The 26518-nt window shown below is 37.5% G+C and overlaps 1 protein-coding gene across 1 annotated transcript in view; it reads left to right on the forward strand.

Annotated features, from left to right (window-relative positions):
• Positions 1-18906, forward strand: part of LOC107558454 (collagen alpha-1(XII) chain-like) — an 80976-nt gene extending 62070 nt beyond the window's left edge. Inside the window, exons 39-61 of the mRNA XM_016242119.1 lie at positions 1081-1200; positions 1307-1453; positions 1552-1668; positions 2868-3020; positions 3103-3177; positions 3715-3854; positions 3955-4078; positions 4182-4325; positions 5487-5651; positions 5746-5784; positions 5901-6039; positions 7439-7581; positions 7874-7983; positions 12633-12719; positions 13415-13468; positions 13983-14036; positions 14253-14306; positions 15130-15201; positions 15378-15413; positions 15604-15670; positions 15767-15956; positions 16575-16786; positions 18768-18906. Of these exons, the coding sequence (XP_016097605.1) occupies positions 1081-1200; positions 1307-1453; positions 1552-1668; positions 2868-3020; positions 3103-3177; positions 3715-3854; positions 3955-4078; positions 4182-4325; positions 5487-5651; positions 5746-5784; positions 5901-6039; positions 7439-7581; positions 7874-7983; positions 12633-12719; positions 13415-13468; positions 13983-14036; positions 14253-14306; positions 15130-15201; positions 15378-15413; positions 15604-15670; positions 15767-15956; positions 16575-16786; positions 18768-18778 (2453 nt within the window). The 3' untranslated portion in view covers positions 18779-18906. The remainder of the gene's footprint in view (positions 1-1080; positions 1201-1306; positions 1454-1551; positions 1669-2867; positions 3021-3102; positions 3178-3714; positions 3855-3954; positions 4079-4181; positions 4326-5486; positions 5652-5745; positions 5785-5900; positions 6040-7438; positions 7582-7873; positions 7984-12632; positions 12720-13414; positions 13469-13982; positions 14037-14252; positions 14307-15129; positions 15202-15377; positions 15414-15603; positions 15671-15766; positions 15957-16574; positions 16787-18767) is intronic.
• Positions 18907-26518: the final 7612 nt, after the last annotated feature.

Consider the following 26518-nt stretch of genomic DNA (forward strand, 5'->3'; position numbering starts at 1 on the left):
GATAGATAGATAGATAGATAGATAGATAGATAGATAGACGGATAGATAGACGGATAGATAGACGGACGGACGGATAGATAGATAGATAGATAGACAGACAGTTAGATAGATGGATGGATGGATGGATGGATGGACGGACGGACGGACGGACAGACAGATAGATAGATGGATAGACAGACAGACAGACAGATAGACAGATAGATAGATAGACAGATGGATAGACAGACAGATAGACGGATGGATAGATAGACAGATGGATAGACAGACAGATAGACAGACAGACAGACAGACAAACGGATAGATAGATAGATAGATAGATAGATAGATAGATAGATAGATAGATAGATAGATAGATAGATAGATAGATAGATAGATAGATAGATAGACAGACAGACGGACAGATGGATAGACAGACAGACAGATAGATAGATAGATAGATAGACCGACAGACAGACAGACAGACAGGCAGGCAGATAGATAGATAGACAGATAGACAGACAGACAGACAGACAGACAGATAGATAGATAGATAGATAGATAGATAGATAGATAGATAGATAGATAGATAGATAGATAGATAGATAGATAGATAGATAGATAGATAGATAGATAGATAGATAGATAGATAGATAGATAGATAGATAGATAGATAGATAGATAGATAGATAGATAGATAGATAGATAGATAGATAGATAGATAGATAGATAGATAGATAGATAGATAGATAGATAGATAGATAGATAGATAGATAGATAGATAGATAGATAGACAGACAGACAGACAGACAGACAGATAGATAGATAGATAGATAGACCGACAGACAGACAGACAGACAGGCAGGCAGATAGATAGATAGACAGATAGACAGACAGACAGACAGATAGATCGATAGAACGACAGACAGAACGATAGACAGACAGACAGACAGACAGACAGATAGATAGATAGATAGACAGACAGAAACAGATAAACAGATAGTCAGACATGTTGACTGTAAGAGAGAAGCTGTGCTGGAAATCAGTGTATGGGAAAATGTCAATGTCTTGGCTCCTGTTTACTGTTTCTTTCTTCTCCTTCAGTGGGTCTCTTGGAGCCTCGTAACCTGCGTGTTTCTGATGAGTGGTACACTCGTTTCCGAGTGTCCTGGGATCCTGTACCTGCGCGGGTCAATGGTTATAATCTGGTCTATACCCCAGTGGGTAAGAGACAGTTCTAGATGATTTTACCATGTTGTCATAATCTGGACATCCTGTTGTAGGTTATGCTGACACATGTTCTAGTAAGCTGTCCGGTGTGTTGTTGCAGGCACGGATAACACCATGGAAGTGTTTGTTGGAGATGTTACTACACACATCCTGCACAACCTCCAGCCTGGCACCACATACGACCTGAAGGTTTACGCTCAGTATGACGCTGGCGTGAGCGGCGCTCTGGTCGGACAAGGAACCACCTGTACGTGCTCGTTTCTTTGACTGACAAATCACACAGATATGTTTCAAGATTGTTTTAAAACAGCTGCTTTAACTGTGGAATGTTGTTTGCCATTGCAGTGTACCTTAATGTGACTGACCTCACCACATACAACGTCGGCTATGACTCCTTCTGCATCAGATGGACGCCTCACCGAGCCGCCACCTCTTACAGGCTAAAACTCAATCCTTTCAATCGTAAGTTAATAGAATATGAAGAGACGCAAATTAATTAAACATAAATGCTGCATTTTATTCATGTTCCCCCTACACGTGTTATACACATATTAAGGCCTTAATTTAGTATTTATGCATTTGAATTGCTTTTTTTCATCCATTATGCTGATATGATGCGTTTTTATCAGTCATGCATAAATGAAAGATTTCTGTAATAGTACTAATAAATGGAATGTGTTTAAATAAACAATAACCATGTTTATATATTTATTATCAATAAATACAATAAGTTTAAATCGCGTACATTTTAACTAATTTAATATTGTTGTTCCACTGCTAGTTGCATTTTAACCATGTTCATACTTTTTAATTGAATAAAAGGAATTGTTTTCACAATTAATAGATTTATGCTGATTCTAAACTATTAGAATTTTTAGTATTTTAATAATAATTGATATCCTGTTATAGTTTTTGTTCGTATTTTGAATTCGATTTTTAAAATATATTTTGTTTTCATTTGAATTGTTTTATTGTAATGTTTGTATTTGATTATTTTATTTTATTTTATTTGTATTTATTATTTTATTTTAATATGTCTTATAGGTACATATGTCTCATGTAGCTTTTACGTTTTAGTTTATTTAGTTTTTTAAAAGTTTAAACGTTTTTTTAATGGTTTTAGTTTTAATTTTACTTAATGCTAATAAATTTATTTTGAAAATATGATTATTTAAATAAAATCAAATAGTTAATAAATAAATTGTGCACATATTTGTTTTATTTTTTAATGAATTATTTAATGAAATAATTGAGCATCACATTACACTTTAGTTGTTGTTGTTTTTTTAAGTTAGTTTAGTTTGTAACATGTTTGAAATTTTAATGCAATTCAAATACATAAATATTCATATTTGTATAAGCTTACGCTTCTCTCTTATCGTTAGCGGCTAACCGTGGGGCTCAGGAGGTCACTATCACTGCCGCTGAGAGCCAGTACTGTTTTGACGGGCTGATGCCAGACGCGCTGTACAACGCCACAGTCTACACACAGACCCCCAATTAATGAATTATTTAATGAAATAATTGAGCATCACATTACACTTTAGTTGTTGTTGTTTTTTTTAAGTTAGTTTAGTTTGTAACATGTTTGAAATTTTAATGCAATTCAAATACATAAATATTCATATTTGTATAAGCTTACGCTTCTCTCTTATCATTAGCGGCTAACCGTGGGGCTCAGGAGGTCACTATCACTGCCGCTGAGAGCCAGTACTGTTTTGACGGGCTGATGCCAGACGCGCTGTACAACGCCACAGTCTACACACAGACCCCCAACCAGGAGGGGCCCGGAGTCAGTGTCAAAGAGCGCACACGTAAGTCACGACGCATTCAGAAGAATTCAGTCCCACAGCTCTGATTACAGTTTTACTCATGGTCTCTTTGTCTGTTCTGTAGTGGTGAAGCCCACCGTAGCCCAAACACCACCTCCAACTCCTCCACCACCACCCACCATCCCTGCTGCACTCGAGGGTAAAGACACAAGAGCGTTCACTTTTTCCAAATGCTTTTTACATTTTTTATTTGCTTCCCAGCTTTGCTGGTAACACATTAGTATGGGGACCAATTCTCACTATTAACTAGTTCCTTATTAGCATGCCTATTATTAACATATTGGTTGTTTATTAGTTCTTATGAAGCACATATTGTGCATGACCATACTCTACATCCTTAACTTAACAACTACCTTACTAACTATTAGTAAGCAGAAAATTAGTAGTTCATTGAGGCAAAAACAAACCAAAAGTTCATGGTTTGTTAATAGCGAGAATTGGACCTTAAAATAAAGTGTGACCGCTTTGCTTCTTCCAAACAATGCAATCCTCTGAAACTTTTATTATGCTGTGTAAATAGTCACAGTAGAGCTGAATGGAATTTTAGGTCCAATAAACAAACACCCTTTAATGCTTAAGCGACTGAAATTTCAGTAACTAAAAGAACATTTGACAGGGGTGATACGGTGTATTACTGTACCTGCATTGCTCATTACACTTTGTTTTGTAATGCCAGTGTGCAAAGGAGCCAAGGCTGACCTGGTGTTCCTGATCGACGGCTCGTGGAGCATCGGAGATGACAGCTTCATTAAAGTCCGTCAGTTTCTCTTCAGCATGATCGGAGCATTTGATGTCATCAACCGTGATGGCATGCAGGTAAACGACCTGTCTGTAGTCATGTGATTGACTGCATGTGCACGTCTGCCAGATAGTGCTGGGATTCATTTGCTCTTTTTTTTCTCCTTCTGTGAAACAGGTGTCTTTTGTGCAGTACAGTGATGAAGCTAAAACTGAGTTCAAACTGAACACCTACCACGACAAGGGAATGGTGCTGTCCGCCCTTCAGATGGTCAAATACAGAGGAGGAAACACCAAAACAGGTTTGTGAAACATTGCTTTTATGTTCCCTACCTAAATGTGTCAAAGGAAGAAACAAAATGGCTATGAAATTATACTTTGTTTGAATGCGTGTGAATGCTTTAGGTGCTGCGCTGAAGCATATCGGAGACAAAGTGTTCACATCAGGCAGTGGTATGAGGAGAACCGTTCCCAAGGTTCTGGTCGTAGTAACTGACGGCCGTTCTCAAGATGATGTGAAGAAGAGTGCTGCTAAACTACAGCATGCAGGTAACACTGAGATCAAACATCACACTTTTATTTTGCTTGAAATGTGTTGTGAGTGTTTTGGGAAATAAAAAAACCCCTGGAAAAATTAAGAAATTGTTTACTGGACAGGCTATCTGCAGAGTTTTAAAAATAAAGTTTAAAACTTTTTAAGACCTGCACAAATAAAATGAATACCATATGCCCATTTAGAGCAAACCCATACAATCTAAAAATAAATAATGTTGTATGTATTGATATGTATATTTTAGCACATAAACCAATTTCAGTGCTTGCCATAAATGCTCAGCATTCATTGGTTGCGAACTGCTGTTAAATTTGCGAGGCTGTAGAAAGCACAACAGTGTCACATTTTTACGTTGAAACATGAAGTGCTCACATTTATTCAATGCTATCATTAGGCGCATTTCCATTACATATTTGCGCAAAACTTATTTTATAAATGTCGATAAAAAAGTATTGTGAAATGACGGCGTTTCCATTAAGCAATGTTATGCGACTAAAACGTTTCCATTGCAGTTTTGCGAATTATTCCTTTTTCGCATTGCCTGAAAAACCACGTCATGCGAGCGTAAAAACATTTTTGCGGTATATGGGCGATTTTGCGAAATTGACGCATTTCCATTAGGCGTATTTTCAACTTGCGCAATTTGAAGGGTAATGGAAACACGCCTATTGTCTTTTGAAGTTTAATAATCTTATTAGACTGTATTGCGATTCCTATTTTTCTTTCGCCAAATTTAAGACTTTTTTAAAATAACTTTTATACCATATAAAATATTTAAGACTTGGCCTTAAATTCGGTCAACCTGAGCTTAAGACATTTTAATGACTTTTTAGCATAAAGAAAATAAAACCTTTTTGGACCATGATTATGTTTTGTGGTTTTTCAATGGCTATTCTGTTGAAACTATGTCAATGACTGTATTATAAAAGAATCATTCTTTTTTGCATTAAAAATAAGCATTAATTATGACACATTGCAGATCTCAGTGGTCATGGAAATAGGCCTCATTTTCTTTATGCAACATATAATTGTTCACTTTTGGGTGAAATACGACCTGGATGAGTTCTTGACAGGTTTTGACAAGCGATGTATCTCAAATTACTTTAGACAAGTCACTCGACATGCTCCTCAAAGCCTCAGTGTTGTCTTTTCCACAGGCTTCAGTGTGTTTGTGGTGGGTGTCGCAGACGTAGACACCGCTGAACTCAGGAACATTGGAAGCAAGCCCAGCGAGAGACATGTCTTCATCGTTGATGACTTTGACGCGTTTACTAAGATCCAAGACAACCTCATTACATTCATCTGTGAAACGGCAACATCCAGTAGGACGTCATTCTTTGTAGTCTGCATTGCGTTGTTCGCTTTCTCGCTAGCATGAAAGACAAGAGTCAAACTCTTTCCTGTATTCTTTTACAGCTTGTCCTTTGATTTACCTCGACGGATTCACATCCCCAGGTCAGAGCTTGACTGAAGTCCATACCCGAAGACTTTCTATCATCATAGTCTTATTTTCCTCTGTCATTACACACTGTTATGCATCTCTTGATTGATGTTTTGATGAAAACTTACAGGCTTCAGGATGCTGGAAGCCTTTAACATCACTGACAAGACGTTTGCTGGCATGAACGGCGTCTCCATGGAGTCTGGCTCCTTCAACAGTTACATTGCGTACAGACTCCATAAGGATGCATTCATTTCCCAGCCCACAAAGTAGGTTGAAGTGCAGTGCATGTGTTTTGCATGTTTTCTGAGCTGCTCCCCTACAGACTGTAATGGCAGGCAAACGATCACAATTATTTTAACTGTGTTCAGAGCGCCTGAAGTCTTTTTAAGGAGCATTTCTTCTTGTTTGCTGTAGCAGCTTGTGTGAATGGGGTGTCAGATATTGCAGAAGTTTCCAGTGTGAACTCATAAAAACCTTCTCATGATTGACCTTTTCAAAAAGGGGAATACTTTTGAGAAGAAAATTATATAGTTTTATTTGGCCTGACTGAAGTGCAAAAGGGAAGTCCAAGCAAAAAGCAATGCCAGCTGTTGCTTTGGTGGTAGAAATTCATCTCATAAAAATTGCTTTTTGCTATTTATAGTTGTTGCAACAGTATATTAAACCTCTTTTTCTTTTCATTAAAGATCTGTGCATTGTTGTGAACAACAGCATTAGAAAGTCGGGGTTATTATCATTAACTAAAACTATTAAAATGATTTTATCAATTGAAATAAAGTTCTAATATGATCAAATCTAAATATTAGATTTAAAAAAGTCCAGCACTAACATTTCTAACTGGAAATAAATACAAATTTAAACTAAAACTGAAAATAAATTAAGCCTAAAAAAATAAATAAAAATAAATAAATAATAAAATAAAAAAGCACACAACAAAACATTAAATAAAACATTCAACTAAAATTAAAATATTAAATTCAATTATATTATATTCAAAATAGTCTTAAATGATATAATAGTAATAAATAATAATACTAACATAACACTGCAGAGTTAATTTATGTATTATTAATTCATTAATTACATTATGGTGTATAACTATACCTGTATTACTCATTTGTAGTGTTATTTGCACAAAAGTAGTGCAAATCATTACTGAATGACTAATTATTACATAAAACTGTTGCTTTTCTCAAATATGTTGTAGTGATTGCCTATACACTCTTAGATCAAGAAGCGTACCTCAAATTGAGCCGACTAAAGATCTGGTCTGAAGGTCTCTGGCCAAAGCATGCTTGATTAATTGAACTATAATGATTTGTATTTGTGCGTGGGCAAGCAGCTGTTCAAATGGAAACATTTTGAGCACCAGAGGAGGGAAAATACTTCAATATGTTGCCATTACTCAGGGCTGCAAGTCTGTTGCATTTTTTCCCCCCGAGGACGCTTCATGAATCTGTTTGGCACTTTTTGATTTATGTCTGGTTTCACTGCACAACAAATTAATCAGTTTGAAGCTTTTAATCATGCTCTTGTCATCAGACACATGCAACATTCCCACAAAACCCATCATGTGCGGGTCATATTTTGCATTATGACATGATTTTATGAACATTAATGATGAAGTTCTTTGCATTGATAAATGAGCTGTGTTTTTCTTTGAAGGGAAATCCATCCAGATGGTCTTCCTCCCGCATACACTCTGATTCTCCTCTTCCGTCTCCTCCCCGACACTGGCAAGGATGCGTTTGATATTTGGCAGATATCAGATAAGAACAACAACCCTGAGGTCGGGCTCACCATTGACCGTAAGGAGCATTCTCATCTTCCATGTGTCGTGTGTGTTTGTCTGTGCGTGCAGTAAACCTTGTGGTGTCTGCTAAAGCTTATTTAGAAACAGAAACCCTCTAAATGGATTCCAGATTTCAAGCTTGCAGTGATTTATAGCAATAATTATTCCGAAATGCACAATCAGCCCTTTTAGAGCATCAAGCTCAAATTTGAATGGAAATCCTTTGTTTTGTTGTTGTTGTTTTTTTTGGTCATTTTTGCCCGGGCGGTCAACACAGAGCCATCTGTAAGTGTGTGTTTTGTTCTCAGCCTCCAGTAGAATCATCTCATTCTACAATAAGGACTCCAGAGGTGAAATTCAGAAAGTCTCCTTTGATAACGACCAAGTGAAGAAAGTTTTCCACGGCAGTTTCCACAAGGTAGAATGATTTTTTTACTTTGGTTGACTACTTGGGCGTTTCAACAGTGATGCCATAGAAGAACCTTTCAGTGAACAGTTTTTAAAAGAACATTTTGAAATGTAAAGAACCCTTTTTCCACTATAAATATCCTTTTGTCCAATGAAAAGATTCCATGGATGTTAAAAGTTCTTAACAGAACCATCAATGCCAATAAAGAATCTTTAAGAGTGAATGACGCGTTAAATTCATAAAACTGCAAAAAATAGCTTGAAGACCTGAACCGGTTCCTTTAGATGTCAGTCTGTATTGCAATCTTAACCAGATGTCTTTTGATTATAAATCGGCTGATGGATTTGAACTTGGAGCATCCTTTTGGAAATACTGCCAGATTCAACGTATTGAGAAAGGGATTGGATTTGTTTAGATGAATATTAGTCCCTGCAAAGTACTAAAGTTTGTTGGGTACAGCATAACTATTTTGGAAGAGACGGCTTGGGTTATAACTCTTGGCTGATAAAATCGAAATGCGTTTCCAACCGAAGACACGGTTTTACTTCTTGGAGCTCAATGAAAGATTTGCCACTGTTGAGTTTGCCTTTGGCTTTAAATTGAGATGTTTAACGGCCCGTATGGTCCACGCAGAGCTTTCGCCTAAACACCCACCAGCCATCATTATAGCTGCAGGTTTGTGCAAGAGCCGCTCATGGTGATGTGGTTCATGAGAGCTGGAAACATCAATCATTACTATTGAACATGCTGTAAAAGAGGACGTTAATGATGTTATTTTTTTATAAAGGGTTTTGCGTTCTTTTTCTAAGCCCAGCGCACACGCAGAGTCTGTTTAAAGCTAAACATGTCATCATTTTGTCATGTTTGTCCCGAGTGACCGCTGGCATAGTTTAATTGCTAATGTAAAAAATGCCAGACAACAAGCAGACTCTAATTTATGCTTGCTGGGATTTGGCAGTTTTGGTCTAGTAAGTGCATGCTGGCAAATCAGATTTCAAGATGTGCTAATTTTACAACCACACATGAAAGATTTTCCCAAATGTGTGGGAAATTTGAAAGCACAGTTTGAGCAATTGGGGTGAATCTCAGGAAGACCACCAGAAAGTCAAAGAAAAATTATTATAATGCTTAAAGAAAACGAAGCCTATTTCCACCCAAATTTTCATTACTGTAATACTAAAATTATGTATTATTTAAAGCATGTAAAAATCATTGTAGTATTTTTGGAACAAAAATTATTGTTACTATATTATAGTAATGTACTATAATTGGAATCATTGGTATTAATAACAAACAAAAAACATTTAGAAATGTTTTCTTTTGATTGTTTTCTTGAGATTCACCCATTGACATCACTACAGTGGCTTTAATCTCAAAGTGATGTCATATAGTCTGGATTGTGACTGCGGGCCGATTTTTGGTCCAGGCTTCATTAAAAAAGCATTGGTTTGCCACTGTTGCCTACTGTATGTTCAGTAACCACTGGGATTGCTGGAGACGTTCAAACAATTCTGAGCTAAGGTGGTGATTAGCTGACCACCTTGGTTACAAGATTACAGACTGGTTACATGAAAAGGAAACCTTTTTGGTTAAACAAACCTATCATGCTTTGGAGAGTTAGAAAGTTGTTTAAAGTGAAAGACGTTTCTCTTTCTTCCTTCTCAGGTTTGTTTGTCCTTACTAAAGGCAAGCATCACTATTACAGTTGCTCATACTTTGGGTTAGGGATTTGAACCAACTCTAACCATAAATATTCAATCGCACTGCTTACCTCACCATTTGCACTACAGACTTGAATGATACTTCAAATTATGTGGTTTATCTCTTTCTAAGTAAGTGGGCTTATCGTGCAATCATGAAAATGAACACAAACTCCCACAGACTTGGAGGAACATGAGACCAGAATGTCATAGAGACTTGGGAGAGGACTCTATTGATTTGGGTCAGTAAGCAACACTTTAGCAACCACATTAGCAACAGCCTTGCATCAATGTGGAGAGTTTTGCAAGGGAAATTTCATTGAGTGAAACTAATGAAATCTGTTAGGATCACTGGAAAGTCAACAAAAATAGTATTTTTTTAAGAAAGTGAAGCGTATTTGATACCTTGTTCAGCTTGAATGTTATTGACCAGAATCTGCACAGAATCCACTGCCAATTCAGATGAACACACATGGCCTTATGGATTTGTAGTTGATCATTTTTTTTATTTTAGGGCATTTTAATAACAACCTACAAGCCATTATTATCTGAATTAAGACATGAGTGTCGACAAAAGTGTGTACACTGTGCCAGTTTAATGCTTAACAAGAGTGCTTAGAGAGCCTAGGGAAAAGAAAACAGCTATTAAATGGATTCTGTGGTCAGCCGCGCAATACAGAACACTGGCCCTTTCTTCATGTCATTTCCTTCTTTTATAAAATCCCAGAGATTATGAATTTAGTAGCTAAAATCAATCCATGAATAAAAGCTTTCCGAGTTAGATTTAAAGGTCATGTCATGTGAATGGTTTGGAAGCACTGTTCACATGAAGCTTGTGTGAGACTCATAATAGTGTTTAAAGGGATAGTTCACCCAAAAATTCTGTCATTAATTACTCACCCTCATGTCGTTCTAAACCCGTAAGACCTCTGTTCATCTTCGGAACACAAATTAAGATATTTTTGATGAATTCCGAGAGCTCTCTGACCCTCCCATAGACAGCAAGGATTCTACCATGATCAAGGTCCAGAAACGTAGTAAGGGCATCATTAAAATAATCTATGTGACATCAGTGGTCAACTGACATCAGTGATCAACTGTAATTTTACGAAGCTACGAGAATACTTTTTGTGCACAAAGAAAACAGAAATAACGACTTTATTTAACAATTCTTCTCCTCCGCGTCACCCTGGCGCCATTTTGGAGAGTATCCACTGAACGTAAACAACGTATGCAGTTCTGTGTCAGCAGCACCACGCGGAAACGTTGTCTACGTTGTTTCTTTGATCTGAACGAAAACAACGTTTCCGTGTGGTGCTGCATACGTTGTTTACGTTCAGTGGATACTCTCCAAAATGGCGCCAGGGTGACGCGGAGGAGAAGAATTGTTAAATAAAGTCGTTATTTCTGTTTTCTTTGTGCACAAAAAGTATTCTCGTAGCTTCGTAAAATTACAGTTGAACCACAGATGTCACATGGATTATTTTAATGATGTCCTTGCTACGTTTCTGGACCTTGATCGTGGTAGTATCCTTGCTGTCTATGGGAGGGTCAGAGAGCTCTCGGAATTCATCAAAAATATCTTAATTTGTAAATTGAATAAAGTTATCAAACACTAAATTCTAAATTAAATATAAATGAATCCTTAAAGCAACAAAAGTTATTGATTTCCCTTTTTTTCTTTTGTTCTTTGATTAACACATCACAGCAGCTGGTTATTAGGTTATTTGGCTGCTATTACTTTAAGAACTGCCGCTGCTGAATGTAACGCGGATCTGACACGCATACTCGTAGTTTTATTCGCGCTTTAATATGAAATGATACAGGCTACAGCGCACACAGCCATATTTGTTCATGACACCGTAAAACTAGAAAAATTAATTGCCTGTGTTAACACGCTAATTTTGACAGCACTAATTATAAGTCATTTTAAAATCTATTGTAAACTTAGGGCTATTTTTATTGCCACAAAAATTCTCTGATTAATCTATTAATCGTCAGAATAATTGACTGATTACCCGATACTCGATATTTTTACCAAAATAATCATTAGTAAATTGCATAGCACACACAAATACTGGCTAGATTTGAAAATTACTTAAAAAATAATATATTTTATAAATACCGGCTACTTTTAATATTAAATGTATTATATTTATAAATAATATATCCAATGTCCTGATGGAAAATAAATTACTTGCATAGTATTTATTCAAAAGTAAATTTTATCAACAATTGACCATCATTAAATTTGACCTTAATAGTAATGATAATATTTTAAATAATATGGCCTGAACTGGATAATATGGAAAAAATAGCTGGACTACACATAAATTTCGAGTAAATTTCACAAAGAAATGACAAGTAACACTAACCTTCATGGTTTTTTGGTCTTCCATGAAACACGTGGACTTTTGTTTACCTTTAGCATTTGTCTTCACAGGAATTAAAGGGCTTAGCCAAACCCGTTCATTAGAAGGGAGTGTGCACATACTTTTGGCCATTGAGAGTAGCTAAAGGGCAGGTAGATGTACACCACTGTGGCCAGTGTAGCATTTAGTTTTTATCTTTACTTCAATTTACTTGACACAAATACATAATACCATAATGATAACACATATGACACTGACATAATGCAATGCAAATTCATTTAACAACAAAAGATGAAACATGAAACCCTACATGAAAACCATCAAATGTGAGCCTTGTTTTCCCTTGTTCTTTTTCACTTCCAAAAACTGTACATTTAACGTTGTTTTACTATAAAATTGAATAAAATGTCGTATTAAAGCTACAGTATTACAGTAAAGCAGCTTACCTTTTACCAGTTAACAGGTTTAACCATCAAAATGACTTCATCATGCGAGCTGTCTTTATTATTGCAGTTCTTTCCCTTTAATAAATCTGTTTAGTCTTTAACATTTTCAGAGGGTTTGATTTATATCTCCATTTCTGTAGAGAGATGAAGCCAAATGTCCCGCTCTTCCTCACTCCTGCACATGTGCTCAGGACAGCGTTGGTCCTCCAGGCCCCGCGGGCCCTCCGGTAAGATCATTAGAGTCCCATGACATTTCCTCTGTCTCTGAAGTCATCGTGCTACCGCTGCAAATCTCACTTCTCATGACGAGGGCGAAAAGGTCCAGAGTTCAGGGACGGTGGGATATTTTCCCCAGTGCTGTCATTTCTGTCCTGCTCTTTACATTAAGCACAGGAATATGCTTATGGGGGCTCTTCTCTCCACACCATTATGCATGGATTGAACATCTGGGATTAGCGATGGTTAACAGCACAGCGTGAGCTAGTGATTTTTGAAAATGTAAAAATGCACAGTTTTCTCCAAATATGCCAGTATTTTATGAACTGATTTGAATGCCAAATTAACACATTTAAAGGGGACGGCAGAGGGATTTAATGTTTTTAATACTAGCTATGTTAAATGTATGTTCTATTTTTATGTTATTTTATATTTCTCTCATTTTTGCCTTTAAACAAGTTGTGGGACACCAGTTTCTACTCTATTCATGGAAAGTGTCTTCTATTTCACTTTCTTGGGACATTAAACTCCTGGACCTGTCTGGCTACAGTACTGTATAGTGCGGGTGTAATTTATGACTAAAAGCTTCAGACCCATTTATTTAACGGAGCCAGCGCTCAGTCGCGCCCTCACCACTCATGCACATACAGCTGTCATGTAACAGAGGAATGAGTGTGAAAGCTTGCTTCATTTCTTCCGTTTTCAGGGGCGGCCTGGACCTAAGGGAGACTCCGGTGACCCAGGTTTACTTGGACAGCGGGTAAGTGCTTTTTTGTTTGAGCTGATTTTAAGTACTTTTAAATTATGTTGTAATGGATTCTGGAAGGTTTCTGCAGTGTGGGATTTAGAAGATTTAATGTGTCTATCAGATAAATGGTTTTATGATTACATTCATGCTTAAAAAACAATCGGCAAACACAACTCGCGTCCTCTTAAAGCACACAGCTTTACAGCAGAATGATTGCTAACACCTTCATCATAACGTCATTTTATTTTTGACTTCCAAAAGAAATACACAGACAGAAACACAAATGTCTGTACTTACCGCCGTACAGGATGAAGGCACTTTTACTTTGCAAGAAGTTTATTTGAACATGTATTCATATGGTTTAGTACAACATTCCTTCTCTTCCATGGAAAGGTTGAGTTTAGTCATATCCTGACTATATTTGAAAGTGCTCATGTTTAATCCACGAACAGCTAAATGGTTGTTTGATACAAAAACCCATATTTTGAAACAACGGATGACATTAAGAATTTTTCCTTCTTCCAAGGGCTCGATTGGTGCTCCAGGTCCGCTCGGCCCTGTTGGACCCTCTGGAGCAAGGGTAAGATATGTTTCTTAAGTGCACCTTGAACTGGTTTAAAAGTGCATGTTTTCAGTTTTAGCTTTGTTATCTGACTTGTCTTGTTGGACCAATTCAGTGGGTTATGTTGGGCCTTCTCAAGGGCGTCTTTAAACTTTCTCCATATTGAACGAATCTTTGCTAATGCTATTAGTTGTGCATCTTGTACAGTTCATGATGGCATATGTTTTTGTTCAGGGTCCACCAGGAAATGAAGGCCCGTCTGGACCAAGAGGTCCATCGGGACCAATGGTATGTAAAGTGGAAGCTTTTGAGTATCTGATGAGTGTGAGACTGTCATGTCAGCTAAAGTATTGGCAGTACAGCACATGCATCACATTTCCTGTTATTCCATAATACTGTCCACATTTCTTTTTCTTTTACAAATATGAATTACATTGGATTACATATTAAAGCATTTTAATGTATATATATATATATATTAATAACAGTAAATTATGCAAGCAAACAAACAAACCCAAACATTAACCGTATAGTAAGTGAATGTACTTAGTTAATATTGTTCAGTACTCATTTGTGTAATTAAACTATGACAGCATCACCTGGAGCTATTACTGAAGTTATTACCCAGTAGGAATTTAAATGTGCATGTGGTTTTTACCACGTTTAATAGGACATGTACTGTTTATCAGGCAAATTATAGTTATCTAAAACTAAAAATTAAACCATTAAAAAAAGGTTACTTCAAGTAAATGTTGACATAAAAAGCTAGTTCCAAAGGAAATATTCCTTGTTTTCATTTAGTTTAGCTTGATGTAGTAAAATAACTAAACGTAAAACTAAAAAAAAAAACTACTATACAGCCGTATAAAAAAAATAATGAAAATGACAAAATCCACACAATTACTAAAATTTAAAATAATTGATTATATATATATATATATATATATATATAGTAAATATATTTATACATTTTAAAATAAAATAAAAATAAAAACAGAAAGTATAAAAATAAAAAACAGAATTCAAACTATGAATAAAAACTGATATTGTGAGTTCAGGCTATTTGTCAGTATTTTATATGAGTAATGCTTAATGAGATGAATATTTTTAGGGACCACCAGGATCACCTGGAATGCCAGGAATTTCAGGAAAATCAGGAAAACCTGGAGACTCTGGCCTCTCGGTATGTACATTCGACTCATTTTAAATATCATAGGACTTGTTCTAAAGACATTTATAGAAATTGTACAAATTTCAATAGAAAATGAATATATGTGCCATTCGGCCTAACCAAACCTATGGTCACTAGCTATAGGTGATGTGATTTCTGACTCATCATTTCTTATCTGTCGATCACAGGGACCTGTTGGCATAAAAGGAGAGAAGGGTGAAAGGGTATGTGTCGCTTTAATACAATTTTCATACAATTTGCATTGTACACCCAGAACAACCTAGCATACACTTACAATACCTTAGCAACTACCTTGCAACGCCCTAGTAACCATTACGAACCAGAACATTGCTGCTGAAAAATCCTTTTGCATGAGCAAGAACGATCTAGAATATTCTGTTTTCTGTTTTCCAGGGAGATACTGCGTCACAGAATATGATGCGCTCTGTAGCACGACAAGTCTGCGAACAACTAGTCAGCAGTAAGGCACTTCAAAATAATAACAAAAAAATATTCCAGTCACTGTTGCGTCAAGTTTTGTTCATGTTAAAACAGAAAATGTTTCATTTGCTTGTAGGACAAATGAGCAGGATCGACATGATGCTGAACCAGATCCCCAGTAACTACAGGAGTAATAGTCCCGGTCCTTCTGGACCTCCAGGCCCACCTGGCAACCAGGGACCCCATGGAGAGCCAGGTCAGCCCGGACCCAACGGGTTCCCAGGAAATCCAGGTTTGCCTGGGCCTCCAGGAGAAAGAGGTATGCAGTTACCGCACATGGGAAGAAGTCTTGTTAAAGATGGAAAAATAAGGCATCTTTATGTGTCATAGTCATAGAGATTTCAGGGTGGGCTCAAACACCTTGAATGTATTTGTGTATTTATAGGTTTATTTTTAAAGGCTCCGAATGAAGTACTGGCTCCATGGTAACTACAACAACACTCAGTTCAACAAACACAATTCTGCACTTTCTCCAGGGGATGCATTTAATTATTATCCAGTCTGCTAATGTAAAACCACGCATTTCTAGGAGCTAGAAAACTATAAAGAAGTGGAAACATCTCCCTGGTGCAAACAATGCCAAGACCTCTCTGTGAATGAGATACACAGTGATCGTATACGTACAGTAGGAGGATGCTTGCGGTGACTCACTGTTTGTAGTTTGACTTGTGTTTTCTGCGGAGGCTTTATTGGCAACACATGTGCTGACTTCAGAGTGCACGAGAGCGAGAGTCGAGGGACAGCATTCCAGTTTGGTTTATACCGTCTAGACAGAAAAGGGTTGGGGGGGGGGGCAGAATTCCCCCTTCTCCCTTTTAATTAAGCAGTCAAAATATTTCAATTACAGTGCTCGAAATCAATTTCCCCATCCGCAAAACCTAGAGGCGAAGTAAAGGATGCGTTCTTACACCTCCTCTCTTTCCAGGGCCACAGGGGCAGTCTCAGATAGGACCCCCTGGTCCCTCAGGCTCAGCGGGGCCCCGGGGCCCACCAGGGCAGCAGGGTGGACCCGGAGTCAGAGGACCACCTGGCCCTCCAGGATACTGTGACTCCTCTCAGTGTGTAGGCATCCCTTACAATGGACAGGGTTACCCAGGTAAGCACAGTACAGTTGAGTGATTGTCTTGAGCTCTGTCCCAAAACCTAGTGAGCTGTCTAGTTGAGGTGTTTTGAGCTTCTAAATGAAACCCTCAAATAATTTGAAAACAACAGATAACATTGATTCCAATGGAATTTGATGTTATCATGTTGCTAAGCTAACAACACAAATATTGGGTAATACAGTGAACATTACCAAACCTTTTTTTTTAAACATTGTTTTTCACTTTGCAGAAATCTTGGGTAAGTTAGGAGAAGGTGAACAATGTGTAATTATTTTTAAATTGTAACATAGGTGCATCAGCCAATTTGTTATTTAGGGAAATAAATAGAAACATTTGCTTAATATATTCTATGACTTATATACAGGCATATTAATATATACATATTTAACGGCCCATATTTTAATTGAAGATATGTCTTAATAGATGGGATGCATAGTAGGAATAGTATTTACTATTATGCACGATACTCAACCGATAACGCATATTGTTCAGAATTTGCCGATACCAATAGCTTGGATTTCTTAAAGGAAAAAAATGAACCCTCTCATTTGGTACATTACTATAATATTAAAGGAACACTCCACTATTTTTGAAAATAGGCTCATTTTCCAACTCCCCTAGAGTTAAACAGTTGAGTTTTACCATTTTCGAATCCATTCAGCCGATCTCCGGGTCTGGCGGTAGCACTTTTAGCTGTAGCTTAGCGTAGATCATTGAATCTGATTAAACCATTAGCATCTCGCTCAAAAATGACCAAAGAGTTTCGATATTTTTCTAGGCGCAATGATATTATGCAGCACCTGAAAATAGTCCCCAGCACGCTCCCTGTGCAAGCAGGTGGTTACGTTGGTTATGCTGACGAAAGTTAGCCCATTTTCAGGCGCTGCGTAATATCATTGCGCCTGCTGCACCCATAGTACGGCAGCAAAGTTCCTTGATTATCACGTCGGAGTGAGAGTATAGTTCCTAGCCATATCAGCCTAGAAAATCACAACTTTTCATTTTCCGTCGGTCTTAGTACACGATGTAACTACAGAAGAGTCAAGTTTTAAATAGGAAAAATATAGAAACTCTTTGGTCATTTTTGAGCGAGATGCTAACGGTCTAATCAGATTCAATGATCTATGCTAAGCTACAGCTAAAAGTGCTACCGCCAGACCCGGAGATCGGCTGAATGGATTCGAAAACTGTAAAACTCAGCTGTTTAACTCTATTTTCAAAATAGTGGAGTGTTCCTTTAATCCCAAACTATTATATTCAGTTGCTATTTATTTTCAGATATAAAAATCACACTCTTTTATTGGCTGATACCGATTATTGACCAAAACATCGGTGCGTCCCAACTTAATAACAACATTAATAATTCAAATAGTTTTTTATTTTATTGTACCTAATTAGCCTATGATTAGTTATGCACCAAAATTAGTTTTTTTTACCAAAACACCAAAACCAAAATTTAAGTTTATTTAATATTTAATTAATCAACTTTATGTATAATCAACACAAAAATAAAAACTGCGCATAAGGCAGTTTGTAAAATTAGTAGAATGTTGAAATATTAAACATAAATGGTGGCAATAACAATAACTTGTCTTCATGAAAAGTTTATACAAACAAACATTAAGTAATATGACAAATAAACGTATAATGTAATATAAGAGCGTAAACAGACAAAACAATCATTGATATTTAATGTAATACAATATCACAGATTACAAAGACACAAAATTAGATCAGTTAACCTAAAAACAGTTTTGACTGACCTCATGTGTATTTTAGTTAAGGCAGCATAATGCCGTCTAGCTAGGCAGCTCAGCAGGGTTTGAATAGAGCTCTAGAGTAAGCGGCTAATCATATGATTGCTGTCTCTTTGCTTAACAATATAGCTAATCGATGAAGAATTGCATGTTTATAGTTTTGATGGTAGTCGTTTTGCCACTGAGATGAACTAACACAATCTTTAACCCATTTCAGGTTTTGCGTAGTTTGCTATCTAGACTGCCTGATCCCTTACACATCCCGTGTCAGCGAGATTAGCACTCGCTCTCAGCTAATAAGGATAACCACCATGGATATGATTGCTGAATATTTGCTGGCCAACTCTTAAAAAAAACAAAACAAAAAAAAAAAACAAACAATCAAACCAAAGAAAGGACTGGACTGCCACTAACACCAGCTGTGCGCTACTATATCATACTGGAGCCAGTGATGGTTACACACCCATGGCCCGTTTGCATCTAGAGCAGCAAGAAAGAGCTTCGTTTCGCTGAGAACGCATGTGAAACTACTAACAATGAGCGTTTATGTTAACAGTGTTCAACAGTGGTAGCTCTTTATGAGGGCGAGATGACTGTAAATAGACTAATTTTGCCTTGTAAATGTTAATCGATGACGCAGTGGGCTAAAGTTAACAGGTTAACAGCAGTCATCAAGCTTGCGCCTGATAACTTGCTTCTCGCTGACGTTTCATTTTAATTTGTGGTTTTCATCATTGATGATACATGTAGGCAATGCTCAGGTTAAAAATGCAGTGTGTTCCATTTGCATACGAAGAGTTCATTTGCAAAAACCGATAACTCCATTTTTATTTATTTTTCAGAAATCACGTTTTTTTATTGCGCATTCCAAGTAATATCAATCAAACTGCAGTTGGGTTGTTTTGATTAAGCAATAATAGCTACAAACCAACATTTGGTGCCAAACTACCAAACCCTTTTGCGTCACAGTTTATTTTAAGACAATCCTACAGTACAACCCTGTTTCTTGCAAGGACAGTAACTTTACAATGTTAATAATCCTGACAGGGACTGTGTGCTAATAACATTCTTTCACTGAACATTTGTCAAAAAAACAAATATGCCGATAAAGGAAAAGTGCCAATCAGTGAATACACTCCGAGATGTTATGAGTGATTTTATTTCTCTTGAGATCTCATTCACAAATATACAGGTGCTGCATGTGGCTTCAGTACATTTGTCAGAAGGTTGATGTCAGTTCTGATTAGCATCTTTCTCAGGGTTCCATATGAACATCTTATATCAGATCGCATCAAGCCGTGTCTCATCCCTGATCATGTGTACTGCGTGAGAAGCCAGAGAAAGGAATGGCAACCCTGTAGTCTCTATTTGCTCATGAGTCATTAATGTAAGCCAAAATATTTTAAGACATGATGTTTAGCTGAGAACCCAGGCATTATCAGAACATGCCTTCACAACCCATTTCAGAGGAAAAGTAATGACTAGTGCTGATCAAGCATCATTATTGCTCATACTGTAAATATGATTTGATCAAATCTTTTCCTCACAACATTCGTGCTACAGACTTGTTGAGACGAATGTATGATTGCTTTTCTTGTAATAGGTCAGATTTCAATTGGCAGATAACAAAGTGAGAAAAAATATCCCAAATATTTATAATGACCAAATAGGGACCACGCTATTGTAAGCAACCAACACCCTACACCAAAAACCTCAACGCAGGCAAAAACTGCCCACTTACATTCTTTAGAAAATATACAAAACTAGTTGTATGACAATGAGCTGTTAATGTTCAGCAGACATGATTGGCACTTTCCATTTCACGACACATTTCACGCAACTTGTCGCTGTGGAACTTTGCAACTATAAAAGAATAAAATAGAAACTATGTATTCATGCCATGGCCAGTTGACCCAGCTGGCAGTCTGTGGAAAATTCTTTTGACTTTAATCATGGCATCGAGGGTGAATCATGGAAAAGCATGAGGGCACCATAATATCCCAGTATCTCTGGGAATCTAAACAGCATTTTATATATTTAGTTTTGACAGCGATATAAATCGCTTCTGCCTGGTTAGAAGAATGTACAGTGCTGGGAAGTAACTGATTACATGTAATCTGGATTACACATTTAGAAAAATAAGTACTTGTAATTGAATTATATTATGTTTTAAAATACTCATAATCAGATTACAGTTACATTTACATTTAGTGATTTAGCAGACGCTTTTATCCAAAGTGACTTACAAATGAGAACAATAAAGCAATCAAAACCAACAAAAGAGCAATAAGATGTAAGTGCCGTGACAAGTCTCGGTTAGCCTAACGCAGTACACGTAGCAACGTAGTAGTTTTTTTTAAATAATAAATAAAAAGAAAACAAGTAGATAGACTAGAAAAAGAATAGAGAACGCTAGTATTAGAGGGTCAAATTTAAAAAATAAGTGAATAAAATGAAAGTTGAAAAACAGTAAAGGAATAGTGAACGCTAGTGTTAGAGGGTCATTTATTTATAATAAAAAAGTAAACAAGTAGATCGAATAGAAAAAGAATAGAGAGCGCTATTGTGTAGATGGAAGAGATGTTTTACATTTGCTTTTTTTTTTTTTTAAACCTAAACTTCTTTAGATTCAGACCAGGGCTGCGTTTCGCAAAAGCGTCGTAGGGCTATAAGTTGATCGTAGCTCCATTACGATAGCGCTGGTAGTGTAGACGCTGATGTGGTCGAATGTGTTCAAGCAGCCACAAAAGACTGCCAACTCTCCGCTTACTGACCTAATAGGGTATATGTCGATCATCACCTGACCAAACCCGGAAAACAGGTCTCATTGCTTCCGCTTGTCGGAGAACGTGTTAACAGCCGTATTAAATAAAAGCAATATCTATGGACTTTTAAGATAATCAGTTAAACTAGCTAGCTGTTTTTATTGTTGACGTTTTATTCAATTTTTATATCTAAATGTGAAAAGAATAAAAATAAAAATAAACTTTTAGATATCAGTTCGCATATGTGATGGACATTGGTTATGATCATCATTGGTATCTACTTTGAAGGCATCTTGAGTAAAACTGCTTCATATTTAACTAAGCATATGCAAAAACGCTTGAACCGGAAGCGATGAGACCCGGTTAACAGAATACGGAAGTCTGTTGCGCTTAACCCCTATACTTAATCGCAAGATGTACAAGGACGCCCGCTTATCAGACGGGATTTAAACTTTGACAGGCCGAAGCAGAAGTATTATTTTCTAATAGCACGAAAAGAAACAACAGCAGTAAGTACAAGCAGACGTAATATTAGTGCGCGATAACTTTAGCCCTCCCACTCGTGTTTTGACGCCAACAGAGGGATCCACCTATTTAACCTCCTCTTGACGTAATCAGCGCCACGGGGGGTAATCTGGTCAGAAGTGGCCAAAAGTGGACAGAAGAGATGGATTAAAACGCCAGGTGTAAACAGGTGTCTTCATTGTCCACTTGTGATCCGATCGACCAAAACCTTAATAGCAAGTGTAAACAGGGCAAAACGGGATAACTGCCTCTACATGATTTTTGTGTTACACTGTGACCCTGAGAGGTCAGCTAAATATCTACAGCGGATCTAAAATATTCATAATTAATTATAACTAGTTATGATTAATTATTCATATTTCCCATGAGCTGATTTGTTACAACTGTAAGAAAAAAACATGTGGGCACTGGCGATTTTCAGCCAGGACATTATCCATTAAGTTTACAGACATTTCCTTGAACCCTAAAACACAATACAGTGCAATACATAATTAAAAATATGGGTAACCAGTAAAAAATATAAAATAACACCAGTAAAAATTCGATTTGGAAAATGTCTTCATATTTGCACAGCAGACTTTTCTTATCTGATCCAAGTCATTAAATTCAACCTCATGGTCTCATATGCAAATGTAAACCCCATCCACTCATGGCATAATCGATATCGCTGTTCATATTGAGAAAGCTGTTTTGCAAATAAATCTGAATATGCATTCTTCTAACGGTTGGATATCACCCTTATAAGGCAAGAAAGATTCAGAGCTATTAAGTAGCAGACCTCTTCTTGGTTTGGTTTAGACATTATATGCCTTTTGGGAGGCCTGCAACATTTATGTGAGAAACTTGTAGCTCATTGGTCAACTGCAAACATGGAAAATGTACTTCACTCAATTTGTTTTACTTCCCATGAAAGATGTCATGTTGTCTTAGTAGCTAATATTGTTGTCGAACACATTGTTCAATAATGTTAAAAAATTTAAATCCCAGACATTTTCCCATGTGCCATAAATGTGGTAATTAGGACTTTAATTGGTCTGTCTCTACAAGATTCATTATCTAATTTTACAAGACCACTGCCATCATGGTTATAGTCTTCTCTAATTTGTATAAATTTAAAAGGCTTTTTTTAGCGGTCCAGTGAAGATTCTCCACATTACAACAAATAATAGATGGAGCACTAACAAATATAGTCGTCAGCTGTGTTATTCTTCCCAAAATGTGCACGTTTTTACAATTTTTACTTTTAATTTGGTGTTGATGTAATTGAACTATAATCTGTTGTATCTTCTAACTAGTCAAAATGCACTTCAACAAATAAGAAATAACTTTTATTCAAAAGCCAGAAATAAAATCTATTGCAGTGTAAAAAGTAATTGGCCGAAACTATCATCATTTGTTATTCTGAGAGACGTCTTATCAGCCTCCACAATGCAGTTTCTGACTTTATGTGTTGTTAAATCAAGCACATAAATGTGCTTTAAGTGTCAAAACACATTTTGGGGCAGCTGTATATCACTTCTAGTCCTTATATTTCTCTGATTGGTTATTAAAAACGATATACTTAAGTTTATTCCTGGTGCCCATATGTTATCTAGTAGGCTATGATAATCTGTTTGTGCACTGATAAGTCTGCATCATAACAATATTACCCATAACAGCTTCCCTCATCTGTGTGCTATATGGAAAATGTTACAGTGTGGTTCTGCAATCTGAACCATGCTGCTTGACGTTAGGTGGTCAGCACAGACTTTTCCCTTGACAGTTTCTGGCCTTCTGTAACTTGCGTACTGCATGAGCTCAGTTTTTGGAGCGCTCTCATATAGCTGCTCCCAAGAAGTAAAATTTACTGAATGACAATCTCAGAGGAAATGTGCTTTTATTCCCTTGGCAAAATTCAAAGAAGGGCATTTATTTCATTTTAACAATATGTAATGAGTATATTGGTTTGGTTTATGGAATTGCTTATATTCCATGGCAGCGGCTTCATTTGCACATTGTTCTCCAAAAGCGATGATGGATCTGTTGATTGGCCGAAGTTGGCGCTTCAACATAATAAAGGCATTAAAAATAAACTTCCTATAAAAGTGTGTCCAAAGTAGTGCTGATTTTTGATTTTATCCTTATGAATTACGTGAGCATAGACATAATCTACATTATGTCGTGTAGAAGATGACACAAATGGATTTTCCTGCCTTTTACATGTTGCCATCAGCCAATCAGAGCTGTCAGCAGCCAAGGAAATATTCTGTCACATGGCATTTTTGGCTTATTTGATTGGCTCTAAACAACCTGGCTGCACAACTGAGCACCAATGAGCTGCAATTTTCAGTAAATAACAACATATGACCAAGTCTTTGAGTCATTGGACTACTTTAATGACACATTTAAGCTTTTGGAGGCATGGACATATTAACTGTTTAAATAAGGCTTTAATATATCAGGTTTAATAGAGATTTCATAAGGTTTCATTCAATAAACAAAAGTCGGCACACTGCCACTACTGCTATCAAAAATGTATAAATTCACAACGTTTCGACCCTAAGGTCTTCGTCAGGCAAAAAAGAAACAGTTTCATTCACACATTTAAATGAGAAAGTTGTAAGTGTGTAGAAATGGCTTGTAGCGTACAGTAAGCCAACAGGTCGTAACCCCAAACACAAATGCTTTCATTGTTTCACGCAGTATAATCAAATCAGCTGGGTTTCCTCCATCTGAACATTAGCCATCTTGGCCCCCGATCATGTTGTTTGGTCCACTGGGCCAAGTTTACAACTCAACCAATTTAGTGCTACACCCTGAGAGCTGTATTGCCCTCCCTGTGTTGGCTGCAATACTCAGCTGAGTGTTGACCGATTTCAAGGGTCTTTGAACAGTGAGTGAAACTAGCCTATTAGTTTTCAGTGTCCAATCCCAGTTTTACAGCAGCAAGGTTCCCAAAACAAGGCCTTAATGGGGTCATCGGATGCGAAATGCGCTTTTACATGTTGTTTGAACATAAATGTGTGTTGGCAGTGTGTGTGTACACAACCACCCTATAATGATAAAAATCCACCCAGTGTTTTTATTAATCTACTAAAATCATTACCCCTTTCTCAAATCAAGCCATTCTCAGCTTCTTGTCTGTGTGACGTCACACAGACCCAGGCCCTCCCACGATAGTTGATTGACAGTAGCATTTCAGCACAGATGTGGACTGATGTCTTACCTTAGACCCGCCCTGAGTGAGCTTTCATCAGTCCGCCATTGTTTCACCGCTGGAGCAGATGTAGATAAGAATGACTCCTTAAGCGATTGAGGTGTTCTGTTGTTGGATGTAATAATGAACATAGCAGTCGTCATTTACTCCCGACATCTGAGCCGCTGAAGACGCAGTGGATTACGTTTGTTTGTGAAAGGAATGCGCCCCCGATCTACCTAAATGCGTCTATGTTCGCGTGAATTATTTGTGATCCAGCTTCACCTACAGAAGTGAGTATACGTTTTTTTTAATGAATCTTTGCAAATCGCCTTTCCTAATAACGTGCTAGTTAGCAAGTTTCATGATGGATGCGGCTAAAGTTTACCGTCTCTCAGAGAGCGGATTGGAAGAGAGGGGCGAGGTGAGCAGAGCTCATTTGCATTTAAAGCGGCATGCAAGAAAACAGCTTGCTCTGAAAAGAGCTGTTTTTGACAGGGTAAAAAGGGTGTTGTTGTGTACAATGAAGAAATTTTAACCAAAGTATGTTATGGACTTTTCATTAAGACACTAAATAATCATATCAACTTGTGGAAAATTGGCTTCCAATGACCCCTTTAAAATAAATGTTTAGAATTGATTTAATTTTTTCTATTATTCATTCCTTTATGTTTTTTTTAGTTAGCTTCTTGTTCACAGCTAGAGCAGTACTGTATAAATACATTTATTTTTGTACAGTACATTTATCAAATGTTTTACAGTACATGAAACTGAAAACCTTCAGTGGCCCAGTAGTGCACAACAAAACATAATCTTTACAACACAATGAAATTTCCTGTTTTGTGTTAAGTTCACACACTAAAAGAGCAATTTCCATTCTAAAAGAGCTTCACGGGTGGAACGTCTTTTTAAAGACGCGTCTTTTTCGGGGATGAAGATTCGTCAGCGTTGCCGCCCTCTGGGCGGTCAGCGGTGCCGGAGACGGACCCGGAAATGATAGTTATGCTTTCCCGGCCGCCGAGAGTGTCGGGCTCGAGTGGAATCTTCCACCGTGTCCTGAACCCTCAAGGTTGGACGATTGGTTTCTCGGGGTGGCGCGCGCTGGTTCTCAGGGCCCCACCCCAGTGCCTTTCTTCCCGGAGGTGCATGATGAGATTGCTGGGTCATGGACGGCACCTTTCACTGCCAGAAACCGGCCCAGTGGCTCATCCTCCCTCACCACCCTCTATGGGGGTCCAGCGCGGGGGTAAGCGGGAGTTCCCCAGGTGGAGCGGTCGGTTGCGATGCAATTATGTCCAAATGCCGCCACCACTTGGCAAACCGTTGCTCCCCTCCCAGGCCTGTAGGCACTCGTCGGCCTTGATCGACACTGCTTATATGGCCTGTGGAGAAGCTGCGTCCGCCTTACAAGCTTCGGCGTTACTGCAAGTGCACCAGGCCAAGGCACTGAGGGACTTGCACGAGGGTGGTCACGACCTGGAAGTTCTCAAGGAACTCCGCACC

This window comes from Sinocyclocheilus grahami, unplaced genomic scaffold (genome assembly GCF_001515645.1).
Source record: "Sinocyclocheilus grahami isolate Dianchi unplaced genomic scaffold, SAMN03320097.WGS_v1.1 scaffold646.1, whole genome shotgun sequence".
NCBI lineage: Eukaryota > Metazoa > Chordata > Actinopteri > Cypriniformes > Cyprinidae > Sinocyclocheilus > Sinocyclocheilus grahami.